At 37.9% G+C, this 13,382-nt stretch overlaps 1 protein-coding gene across 2 annotated transcripts; it reads right to left on the bottom strand.

The window, feature by feature from the left end:
- Window positions 1-5,957: 5,957 nt before the first annotated feature.
- Window positions 5,958-11,160, bottom strand: hlx1 (H2.0-like homeo box 1 (Drosophila)). 2 transcript variants are annotated; one of them, XM_084738012.1, is made up of 4 exons: window positions 10,517-11,158; window positions 9,929-10,114; window positions 9,607-9,791; window positions 5,958-6,835 (listed from the first exon to the last, which is right to left on the bottom strand). In XM_084738012.1, exons 1-4 carry the CDS (start codon window positions 10,983-10,985, stop codon window positions 6,506-6,508), a joined length of 1,170 nt encoding a protein of 389 aa, XP_084594138.1. In that variant the 5' UTR covers window positions 10,986-11,158; the 3' UTR covers window positions 5,958-6,505. The 2 variants fall into 2 exon arrangements, with proteins under 2 accessions (XP_084594138.1, XP_084594139.1); XM_084738013.1 differs by lacking the exon at window positions 9,929-10,114 and having other exon boundaries at window positions 10,517-11,160.
- Between the last annotated feature and the right edge of the window lie 2,222 nt (window positions 11,161-13,382).

Genomic DNA, 13,382 nt, shown 5'->3' on the forward strand with positions numbered 1-13,382 from the left:
AATAAACAGTATCATCAAAAATAACACTAACAATCTAATGTCTTTACTGGTTTTCTACTCATATCGGGAAAAGTTAACTCAGATATTGACCTAAATTGATTGACAATTTGTTACATATTTTTAACAAAATGCATATCCTTTGTTGTTTTATTTATTGATTGTTTATTTAGCAGGGACAATGTACAATATATGTAATATACCAGACAGTACTAAAAGCTAATTTTCCTCTAGAACTGCGGTGATGGTCAGGGACTAAATGTCATATGCACACTGTTGTACGCAACAATAAATTTATGATATTTTATGATATTTTAACCATAGTTTAGTTTGGGTATAAAACAATAACAAAAAAATGTCACAAGCACTGGGTCAAAACAAGCCACTTGGTAAAGATGACTCATCATTGCATCACTGACTCAAACTGGGTTGATTTTTAGCCCAGTGGTTTTTAGTGTGCTGGTAAAATTAGCTCCACAGCAATAAAATGCTGCTAATGCATTCACAATAATACACTAAAAATGTCATTAATGATAAAATACCTAATTCCATTTGCATAATGACAACTTTACTTATAACCTTGAGAATTGTAAGACACTACGACCCCTGTCCAAAAAAAAAAAAGCCAGAGGGTGACCAGAAATTATGAAGCATTATGGTGCATGACTTTATAAATTAACATAAAATGCACAGTATAATGCATTATAATTATGTTTTTAGATGGACATCATAATGTGTCATAATTACTGTGCTTCTAACTATAATTATACATTGCTATAACCACTGTATAACACATTATAAGTATGCTTATCACACATTATAAAGCATTATAGACAGGGACATCATAGAACGTGTTACAGATACTTTTTTTAAATCAATTTTTCATGGTATAATGGTGCATTTTCCCAGTGTGATATAGCCAGTGGTGGAAAGTAAAGTATATTTACATTACATTTAAGTACTGTACTTAAGAACATACTTATACTTTACTTTGGTGTTTCATACATTACATAGTACTACTACATACATAGTACTACACATCTATTCCACTACATTCCAGAGGCAAATATTGTTCTTTTTACTCCTCTAAATTTCATGCTTTATGGACATTTGTTTACCATAATCCAGTGCTATGAAGTACAATAATACATTTGAAAGGGGTCATTCTGGTAGATAATGTGTAGTTTTACTTTTGATACTTAAAATGCATTTTGCTAATTATACTTTTTAAACTTAAGATATTGAATGCAGGCCTTTCAATTGTAGTTTTAGTATTGAGAATTGAGTGTTTCTGCACTGTGGAAATGCTGCTTTTAAGGATCTGAGTACTTCTTCCTGTACAGCACATCATCATTATCATCATGACGATTACTGACGTTAACAAGATCATCATTTCCCCAATGAGGAAGAAACAGAGTTACTAAGCTGAACCTCCACAGTTTTGCACGTTTTACATTCATCAGCTGCAGTTCATCAGGCACTTGTTGAGTTATGGCGAAGCTTTCCTCCGGCAGGGCCACAGACTGACTCTCAGGCCTCCTCTGATGCATTACGACAATGGAGGAGAAATCTCCCTCAGCCTATCAAACAACCTCACAGATAATGCCTCAGAGCAGCGGAGACGTCACAGCTTTTAGTCACGTTAATCCCTCAGCCGGTGCAGACAGAAACCCCCCCTGCTCTGAGCTAATTTGTTTTGCACAGTTACTTTTTCAAAGCGTTAAATACTGGCCAAATCTGCAAACCCCGGCTTGTTTTATGGGTTGCCCTGTCCTGGTGTTGCCAAGAGGGACGTATAGGACAGCTTTTAACAGAGGGGGGGAAAGGCTGACATTAAATACAGGCCAGATGGACTTTCTCCTATCCTGCTCATAAAAGTTCTTAGGACAGTTCACAAATCAAGGCCTCTCAGTATTATGTTAAGCGTTTGGATTGTTATTGTTATTGTACATTTGCAAATACTAATGTAATTTATAGCTTTTCGAGCATAATTTGAGACTCAACCCACCCAGACATTTAATATGTGAGCGTTTAACAGTTAATATTGGCTTGATAAAGTGCCCAGGCCTTTTACTGCCTTCCATGGAAACATGGCTATCATAACTCTGACAACTTTTCATCCAGCGGGAATTAAAGATGACGAGTGCCATCTACTTCATTAACTGTCAGGGCTCTGTGCCGTGCAGGAGTTTGGGGGTAAAATATCTCCAGTATATGGAAAAGAAACAAAAGACAGCAGCAGCAGCAGGTATACTGTACTGTACAGCCAGCAGAGGGGAAAGTGAAAAGTGAAATTCAAGATGCTAAGCTAAAACGGAAAAACTGCAGCTCTCTGGGGGTCAGTCCTCTTTCCGGAGGAGAGGAAAGTGGACCCCATAGTGGAGAGAGTCTGCGGTGGTCTGCATTTTTGGGTCACTCACTATGATGTTACTGCTAACATGACAACAAATACCAGAGGGCCACAGAGTTTCCTGACTGAGATGTAATCCAAATAAAAGCACAAGGCTTTATTCAGCATCACATTATGCTCTACTGCTGTAACCCTGAATGCTAAAATTAATTCATTCCGGTGGTGAGAAACTTGAAGTTTGTTAATTAGTTCTAGTAACTAAAAAATCCCTCCAGGATTTCTTTTTGTATCATTCATTAAAAGTCAATTAAATCATCTCTCTGTTCCAAATGTTCTAAGTGACCAAAAAGCATCAGGATTGCAAAAATTCAAACACAAACATGCTTTATTTGTAAATGAAGAAGTGCACCTAGGGGGGTATTCTGCAAGGAAGCAATTTTTTTCAGAGTCTAAACTCAATCAAAACATCAAGCACAAAATTCGAGCGTCAACAAATGTCATTAACGGTGACAAATCTTGTGTTCTTTTCAGTACCCGTGACTATGTTTATTTTATTATATTTGATTTAAACTAGCGTGAAAGCTGTGCCAGTGGTGGAAACAGTACTCAAATTTTACTTAAAACAATACCACTCTGTTGCAAGTAAAAGGCCTGTGTTTGAGTATTAGCACAGGGATGCACGATTTTGGATTTCTGCCAGCATCCAATACCAATATTGATACATGGACATATTTTTTTCCCCACTTTATTGCAAAAAGCATCAAGTAATTGAAGTGTAATGGATTTTTTTTTTATCCCTGCTCTTTTCTTAATGGCCCACTGACAGATACAGACATAAAATACAATGTTTTTCAAAATGTGCACATTCTCTGGACAAAATGAGAAAACTACTGCTGACTGCTGAGGTTTTTTTCTGGCTGTTTCTCGCTGTTCCTCACACATTTGTTGTAACGATCGGGACGACGCTCTTCTCAAAACTTGACTTGCATCGCGTAATTAAAGCACCATCTTCTCTGCATGTCATATTGGCATGATTTTCATTTCAGGCTGGTTGCGATTTTTCATTTTAAAACCAATCCAGATAATGTACTGGTATTGTCAAAGCACTCATTATGCATAAAATATGCAAATGAGCACTTTTAATTTTCAAACTTCACACCAGAGCTTGTATAGTTTTTAATAAAGTAATGCACACTAAAAAACACTGGGCTAAATATTATGTATGGGGTTAATATAGCACAAATGCAATATGAGGTTAGGCCAGTTCCAATGGGATGCTTTGACCCAGTGTCAGTGTTATTTTTACATTACTGTTGGGTAACTGAATCATAACAACCTTTCTGTTGGGTGGTTTTGATTGATACAGGGTAAAATTAACACAGTATTGTGTCAGTGTTGTAATGACACCACACTGTAAATTTCAGCCCAGTATTTTATTTTTTTACCGTGTGCCTCTTACTTATAATTGAGTGCTTTTTTTTTTTTTTTTTTTTTTTTTTAAAGAGTGACTACTTAAGTAAATCTATAAATACTTCAGGCATCACTGGTGTTTGGGATGAAGTGTGACACCGTTTATTTTATGTAAATCTTACTAAACTTAAGTGAAAGCCGCACCAAACTCCATCAGGCTTTTTTTTTCCATCAACAAACCCCTTGATGGCCGAGGCAGATTGTTTTTGATTAACTCCAGTAATGATGCACAGCACTCTGTCCCAGAGCTCTTACATATACTCTATACATATACACACATTAATAAACACTAGTCTGACGCAAACCTCTTGCACAATCTTTATGTTGAGACTGTGCTGCATCTGTGTTTGGAAAACACTGATTCAGTAGGAATTTTCTGGACACATCATCATATTTTTTGCACCCAAAATACTTCATGTTCACGAGGCAGCAGATGTGACAACAGGCCTGAATATCGATGCTGAATGTTAAATTTTGAGGAGGAACAATGAAAAGTTGCTCTGGAGGAGAAGCCATCGGCTAGATTTATGGTCTCTTGTAAAAATACAATTACTCTGACAGACACAGATGGATTTAATAGACGTATAAAGAGAGGGAGGGAGTCATTACATCACGTCATTAAACACAACACGTTTGCGTCTGAGTTTAGATGCAGCATTAACGTGCATTTCCTCTGTCTTATAAACCTTGATCAGTCACTGTTGACATCACGATAAGACTGATTGGGAAATGACATTTCAACACCACGCTGTCCTCCTACGTTCATCTGTAAGGGGCCTCATGTTCCTGTTAGTAAGAATAATAAAGGAGATGAGCTCTGAGGCGGACTGTGCAGAGGGAGCAGCGCTATAAACGGAGGAGATGTTGATTGTATCTGTGTCTGGATACATAAAATATACTCATCCGGGTCGTCGCTGCTATCTGGAGCCAGTGAATGTATACAAACTATAAATTACCCTCTTCTTCTTCTTCTTCCCTCGCTTTCTGCTCTGCCAGAGCCACAGCAACGTGCTCATTAGGAATTTAGCTTACAGAGTTACATTAACGTGCTTACCTGAGAAGAATATTTATCACGGAGGAAGGAGTTGATCCACTCAAACATTTAAATGTTTCTCTGCTGAGCTAAATTAAAATTATGCTCAGTTTTTCCACCGTTTCGTTTGTCATTAATAGGCCTTTCTCGCAGCCGCCATGTTGACGTGAAATAGCACAGGTGTAACCATAGTTACGGTCCGTAGCATTCAGAACGGAACCTTAATCAGTTTCATTGGTAACACCTGAGTTTACTTTGCTAGTTCATGACAAAATGGCTGCGATGGTAATTATGTATTTATGTTGATGGTTAAGTAATTATCAAAACAATATAATGTTTTTTTTAAATTCTATTACACAAAAGTAAAAGTCAGTTCGCTGCACACCAGAGTATGGAAATTCTAGTTTTGCTATCTACGTATTTGCATTTATGTTTTTTTTTTTTTTTTTTGTTTTGTTTTTTTAAGGGTATTTATTTTTGTGGATTAAACTACCAGTTTTGGACAGCAGCTAGTCTCAGTTTCCACTTATCAATAAATATTTAAATATTTTTATATACTTTGTCGTATATTTACAGCACGTAGGTGCAACGTCTTGAATTCCTGTTTATTGTTATTGTTGCTGAGGGCTTATTCCCCTATGTCAAACGCAAAAGCAATAATAAAAACAGAGTAAAAATAAACCTACATATTTTTAACCTAAATATTTTTAACAACTTATTTAAAAACGGTAATGGCCAAAGTCGGATGTGTCCGAGCTGTTCACAAACGCACCACAAAGATGACTGATTGATTGGTCTCATTCTTAGGACACCTAATGCTGACGTTTTGGGTCGGTAAAGCGTCCGGAGCACAGCAAAAGTATAAGGACATACAGGCAGAGGACAGGGTTTAGTGGGTCATGAGTGATGCTGCAAATGATCCTTCAAAGTCATCCTTTGAATATTGGCGAAACACGTAATTAAAAAAAATAACTAAGTCGGTTTACCAATAAATAAATAAATAAATAAATAAATAAATAAATAAATAAATGAATAAATAAATAACAACTTGCAATTTGATAAGAATTTCTTAATAATGATAATAATGATAAAGCACTGTAATCCGGCTTTTCAAAGTAAGAAACATTTTATTTACAATATATTCAGTGCAAATTATTATTAACAAAAATAGCACAACTATATATCCAGACAAAAAAAAAAGTACATGAACACGTGACACGAGTGGTTCATAACCTAGAATTAAAATTCACAACCGCGTATTTCCTTCAGATGAGGAAAACATGATGCACACGAAAAGCTCTTGAGAGGAAAACGACAGTAAGGAGACACTGGAGGTGGCCAGAATCCTATTTTAAAATTGTTTTTTATAATAATTATAGCCTTAAGGGGGGCAGAAAAAATAAGAAAAGACTTTATAAAAGTCCCAAAATAATTAGGACGTATGTTTCTTGTATTCGGGCTAAAATAAAGTCTTATACTGAACAAATAATGCTGTCCTGTTGCTCCACTTGTTCCCAGGAATTAGACGGTGCCTGATTAAATGCTGCAGTGTTATTGAAACAAACGGTGCCATTCCTTGTGCGTTTTAACATCACTGTCGTTCTTCTGTCAAAATAATACAAACTCGTCGTAACAACAGTTCATGAACTCAGCCTTCATATCAGTATCTGTGCAGAGGCCGGCGTGTCTGTGACTGTGGCCGCGGCCTGCTCGCTGCTCGCCGGCCCGCTGCCGCTCATGATCACGCTGGTTTTGTTGAGCTCAGAAAGGTCCAATTGTCCGTCAGAGTTTGAGTTTTCCTCGTGAGGCTCGTCGGAGTCACACTCCTCGCTCCTGGCGTCGCTCTCACACTCGGACTCCGTCGGCTCTTTGCTGGGCTCAGACACGCCGCTCTTGTCCGGCTGCTCCTTCTCCTTGTCCTTCTGGGCCTGGGCCTCTTTGGAGTGTCTCCACTTCATGCGTCTGTTCTGGAACCACACTTTGACCTGAAAAACCACATGATGCACACACTGTTTATAAGACTTTTTCTGCAGGCTTTTTATTATTTTTTTTGCAGAGTCCCTGTATTTAATTTCCTCATAATTTCCTGAAATTTACAGGTAAAATTTTATGAATAGGACAGGCCTTAACCCCTGCAAAAATCACGTCTAAGCCACAATCTTAAATAATTTGGCTTTAATGCTTCCAGAACAGCTTTTTATTATGTTTCCACCCCCTTTAATGAAGAAAAATAAGCACTAGAGGCACATATGGCACACTTTAACGTGGAGATTTATGCCAATGCAGCAATATGTATAGATTAAATTACTAGCAGCATCTTATTTACACTCAACATAGATTTATTCTGTCAAAATAGGACATAAATGATTGTAGAGCCATTACACTGATCAGTTAAAGTACTACTTAATCCCCATTTCCAAAGTTTAAAAGCTCAGTTTAATAAATTAAAAAAGGAAAAAAATAATTGCCACTCTACATTTTAAGTTAGTAGAAAAATTTCACTACTCATTACAGTTGATTAATTTGAGCATTCAGTTTTGTGGTGCTTATTTTACAGGTACAAAAATAAATAAGTGCACAGCAATATTTCATTCAACCTTTGTTTAAGTCTCATTGAAGGGTGAAACCTCTTTTACAAGGACGACCTGGCCAAAACATCAGCTTAAAAAGTGTATTTTTAGTGCAAAAAGTATTTTTTAAAAAGCAAAATAAGTAGGCTGAAAATAAAATAAGATCATCTGTGTCAGTTTTCATTAACACTGACAAGTGCTCTGACCTTTATAGGTCAACTTGTGCAATGGACAGTGTGATGAAATGTAGACAACAACTGCAAAGTGTTCCTCAAGATAATGGTAAGATGTCCCATTCTGCTGGGACATCTCTCAGCCAATCAGATTGCACCGTACAATCATGATGCTGCTTTGCCAACTTCAGTGAAAGGTCTGGATCTAAAGAGCTCTTACTTATCCATTATCATTTATTCATTTGTAAAAAATATGGAGTTCTTGTCCTTGTTGAATCTGTAGAGGCTGGAAAGGTGAATTTCTTGTATATGAAAATTACTGAGAAAGTCTTTTTAATATAGAAAATAGCTTTTTCAGGCCTATTTTGATATGATAGACATAAGGAATGTGGCTGTAACTAGCACATATATTCATTTCATTTAATATAATTTCATTAATTTATCAAGGCCTGCACTGCCACATGAGGACACTAAGCCACTGTCCACTGATTTTTTTTTTCATGTGAATTTAGAGATTTTTTAGGACCTGGCGTTAACTTTACATATGGTACATATTTTAGGTAGGTTTCAGGTTGCAGTTATCATTTTGAGGAAATTTCAGTATAACAGCAGCAGAGATATGGAAGGGATAGAAAAAAAAGGGATTAAAAAAATAATGAAAAGCTCAGCAATACAATAAGAAAGAAAAAATAAAGATACCAACAATGCTAATGTGAGAACTGGGTGCAACAAAACGTGTCAATAAAGTATAAAAAAGAAAAGTATAAAATGTGCAAAATGTGTAAAAACAATGGCAATAAACAATATGCATCAATAAAATATAAGATGTGAAAAGTACAGACTGTTCCGAACTTTTTTAGAAGCTGCAGGTGTGAAGAAATATACAGAAATTATAATACATTAAAAAAAAAAAAAAAAAAGTTAAATCTGTAGAAATTCAAATAATAATAAAAATGAAACCGTCTTTTTGGTGCGGTGAAATTTTCAAATGAGGGGGGGACAAGGGGGCTCATAACCTCAGTAGTATTTCTTACATCCTGGTTACGGCCCTGTTGTTTTATTGTTTTATTGTTCCTTTGTTGTCTTTTTTGTTGTTACATCTTCCTGAAATTATGTTAGCTTAGTTTTTATTATTGTTTTTTTTTTTTTTTGTTATTGTTTCTTTATCGCCTAAAGGGAGGGGAGGTCTATTGTATAAACCTGCAGCTTCCTGACCTCTCCTAATACATCTGTCTTACTGTTTTTTTCTTTCATTGTCTGGAGCTTATGCAGTTTAATGAGTTTGAAACAATCCCTTGGGGGGACAATATTTAAAGAAAATGTTTACACTATCATACGGTAAATAATATCATCATGGCCACCTATCACCTAAAAAACTTGTGTCTGGGCTGCCTTTAAAAACCTTCTCCAAGTTTCCTATTAAGTCGAACCAACAAATGTTCATCATAAATCTACAAAAAAAAAAAAAAAAAAAAAAAAAGTCTGAGGAGAGTTTTACTCTAAAACAATGCATGCTGGGAAGTCTGTCAATATGGTCATCATGTTTCTTTAGAAGCTTAATTTAATGAGGTGATTGAACCCTGCAGAACATTTGTTCAACTCATCATTTCAAGTCACAATACTTAAAGTTAGAAGAACTATTTTTGTATTTATTCTGAAGCTTTCTGAAAAGAAAGAAAATTTAAGTTTAATTGACTTGAATAAATATAACTTGCATATTTACGTTAAGTTACTGTGAAAAAAATTGTTTATTCCACTTAATCCCTATATGGTTTTTGCTGTGTGCATCAAAATCCAAATGTATACAAACAATTTCTTTTTTTAATATAAATGATTTCAGTGCATTTTGAACATCCACACTGCAAAGAAATGAAAGATTTTATTTTGCAGGCCTGTCTTCAAGTATAAAACCCTGCTTGAATGTAATTTTTGGGTCAATAATATTAACAAAACCTTAAATAATTCCTGCAACGTGACATCTTGTGCATGTCTCATTCCTCTGTTTCTTCTCACCTGAGCGTCTGTGAGGCCGAGCATGGCAGCCAGCTGCTTTCTGTCCGGCTTGGTGACATATTTCTGTATCTCAAATCTCTTCTCGAGTCCTTTCCTCTGCAGGTTTGAAAACACCGCCCTCGACCACGACCTTTTCCTCTTGTAAGTCTGCGGCATGGTGTCTTTAGTGAGGACGGCGTATGGACCTGAAAGACACGGAGAAGAAGAGGACATGATGAGGACAAAGTTTCAAAAAAGAGAGAGAGAGAGAGAGAGAAGTGAAACCACTGCAGGTGTCTCCAAACAGCTTCCTACAGTCCTACATGTGCATCATGGTGTCTACCTGGGAAGGTGTCCTGAAACTGATGCTGGCCTGTTTGCCTGCTGCTGCTGCTGCCTAGTGAACTCATCATGGAGGACGCGTCGCTCATCCCGGCGTCTATGGAGGAGAAGTACTGGCTGGTCGGAGGCTGAACGGGGATGTGGTGGATCCCTGACTGACGGTTCGAGCTAACGATGGACGTGAGATCTGTTACAGAGCAAGACATGAGGGGTTATAGTCTAGTTTTCAGAGAGATCATCCTACAGATTCATAAGCTGGCTCCTTTGAGCAAACTTCCAGCTGCTGTTTGTAGCTGATCCTGACCTCTGACCTCTCTGGTTTAGGGGGCAGAAGAGGAGAGGCTTTCCCCACAGGGCTCTTTAAAGTGCACATTATGAGGCTATTTGCGCTCTCACTGCCCTGTGAACAAGTGTGTCAGTATTATAAACTCTCTTTACGCATGAGAAAAGTTAGCTTTCAGTTTCTAAGCTTTTGACGTGTCTTGTTTACTTAAAAATGTAACTTTAAGGCCATAAACAACCACAATTTACTGATTTGTAATTTTCTCTCTTATCTGTCGGGGAATTGTAACAAATCGTCTCCTCTCACCTCTTAACGACGACTTTTCTCTGCCTTTTGGATCAAAATCTGTCGACAATATCCGATCAATTCCGAATTTGAGGTCTTTGCTTGAAGGCGGGGGAGCTTGTTGCGAGTTCAGAGCAGTTCTGGACACTGATGTGAGCTGTAGTCCGTGTCTGTGGTAAGGGGACGCCGGGCTCACTCTCGCGCCGTACACCGACGACGGCTCGGGCGCGACAGGAGAAGGGCGCAGCGGCGAGCTGCCCTGCTGCTGCTGCTGCTGCTGCGCGCGGTGGTGGTGGTGCTGGTGGTGGTGTCCCATATGCACCATGAGCGCAGACGATCCCGGGATGTTCTCCGCATCTCCAGCCTGCAAAATGTCTGCGATGCAAAACGAGGGTTTCTTCATGGTATCCACAGCGAAGCCCCCTGCGCAGTACGCGGACCAGAGGCTGAAGTTTGATGCGTAAAACGGGTTGAGCCCGGCCGTGTACATCCCGTAGCCTCTAATGCGTCTTATTGTTTCTCAGTGGAGGGTTTAAACAGGACAGGCATGTAGAAAAAAGCAGGGAGAGCGTTTTAGGTCGGAGAGATGACCGTCCTCTTTGTGTCAATGCCAAAATCGCTCTCCCAACTCTGAAATCCAAACCCTGCAGTTCCACTCTGAAGTTCCTCTGCTGACACTGATTGGTCGTTCTCTGAGCCAATGGATGTTTTGCATTTGGTCACATCACGCCCTTGTAAATGAGGATGATGATGTGTAACACACACACACATATGGCCGGGACACTTCGGAGCAATTTTGAGCCTGAGATGATGGATTGATCACTTAAAGAGAACCTCCACCCATCACCACACACAAAAAACATTATACCCATTAACTCGCATGTTAATTTCGATTTTTCTTTATGGAAATAAATGATATTCTGCTCTAAGGACGAGTATAAATTCAGGAGTCAGTTTCACGATAAAATACACACATTTCCTTGCAAAAACCCCCCATTCTTATCGAAAAGTTATGGAAGTCAATTATTGCCAATAAAAGGGAAAAATAATCTCATCATTAAGTCATAATTATCAGACAAAATGTCATAATTGTGAGATAAAAGTCGAAATTATGATTATGATTAATTATGAGATAAACATTCTGACTTTATCTCATAACTAAGAGTGCACTCAGCAGAGTGCAGGTCTCCGCCAGTGGGGATGACCTGGTGAAGCACCTACTGCAATGTCTCCATAACTGCCAGAGGCAACCAGCAGCGATTTGTAAAGTTCGACCAACATTAACATGACCCCCACATACACTGTCCTGAGCTGAAACAAGATTTCAAACTGAAACTGTTGTTGATTATTTGCGGCCCCTAGTGGCCGGTAAAGAAGAGTAAGAAGTCAGCTGTTAATGGTCGTATAAAACAGAGCAGTCAAAAAAAAAATAGAATTCCTGCCTCACAGTTGTTTGTCTCCACCAACCAGTTACACTTTACATGCTGTCCAGACTCACATCATGTAGGTAGTGATGACTTTGAAGGAATTTAATATGGAACTCATTATCCTGTAACTTTAACAGAGTATAATAAAATGTATTAAGTGTATTTTTTTGCTGAATGGAAGTTATCACTTCATTGACAGGTGTGTAAGAAACATGCCGTCTTCACTTGGAGACTATTTTTTACAGAGGAGTACAGACCACTGGTAGAGAGCTGAGCATTATGATGTCACAGTGAAGTTGACCTCTGACCTCTTACATATAAACTCTCATCCCATCATAAATATTTCTATGAAAATTTCTTTTAATTACTGTGTTAATTTTTGAGTTAAAATGTGTTCGGTGAGGTCACACCAACTTTTGCCTTTGACCACCAAAATCCCCATCCTCCTTGAGTCAGTGTTTGCTTGTATGAAGTCTGAAGAAATTCTCTCAGGGCGTTCTTGAGATAACGCGTTTGGCGTGAAATCATAATGCCTGCAGACACAGTGGAGCCATAATATTTTTTTTAATGTTTTGATAAGGTTCTAAATCACCGAGGTCCTTCAGCATACAGTCATGATGTGCACCAAAAATGATTAGGATGGTCAGTCTGGTAGAAGAGATAAGCTGTGGACAAGCTTCAGGTTCATTGATGCTCTCTCACGCACACACACACAAGCGATGGCATGATCCCCTCCACGCCAAAGTCATAAAAAAAAAGTCATAATCTGAAATAAAGCAGCTGGAATTATGAGATAAAAAGTCGAAATTATGATGTAAAATTCTAAATGTGAAATATAATTATGACTTTCTATCTCAGAAATTTTCATGGATTTTTTTTTTCTTTTACTGGCAGTGAATGAACTACAAATATTTTCAGGAAGTCTTTGATCTGTCGGTTTTTCAATTTAAAAAATATATATTTCCCTACAAGAAATGAAAAAAAAAATCGAATTTAAAAATAATCCACAAGGTAATATGAAATATTAAAATATGGAATAATGCATACTTATTATGCGCTCCATATGAAATCATATAACCCCGAGCCCAGGAGGAGACCCTCTATTAGCTCCAACTCATCCTGTTTTTGATGGGCTGTGATTCGTGTTAAATGAGCGGATATTCCTGCTAGATTTGCCCCCAAAATAGAACCTGTTTTAGTATTTTAGGATACAGCAGAAATCCTTATTTCTTCCGGAGCAGAAGGGGGAGACTTTATAATGACTGTTAGAACTTCCTTTTTTCAATATTTGTGCAACTTTATCTCGACCCGCAAGTTGCACGGTGACGCAAATCCGTCCCCATGCTCATAATAAACAGAGGAAACCGATTCCCCCTCTAAAACGAAAACACAATTAACTTCAGAGGCGATACTTCATCCGCAACAAGGCCCCTCAAGATTCACATGCTGGGTCCCGGCCA

This window comes from Lutjanus erythropterus, chromosome 15 (genome assembly GCF_056507025.1).
Source record: "Lutjanus erythropterus isolate fLutEry1 chromosome 15, fLutEry1.hap2, whole genome shotgun sequence".
NCBI lineage: Eukaryota > Metazoa > Chordata > Actinopteri > Lutjaniformes > Lutjanidae > Lutjanus > Lutjanus erythropterus.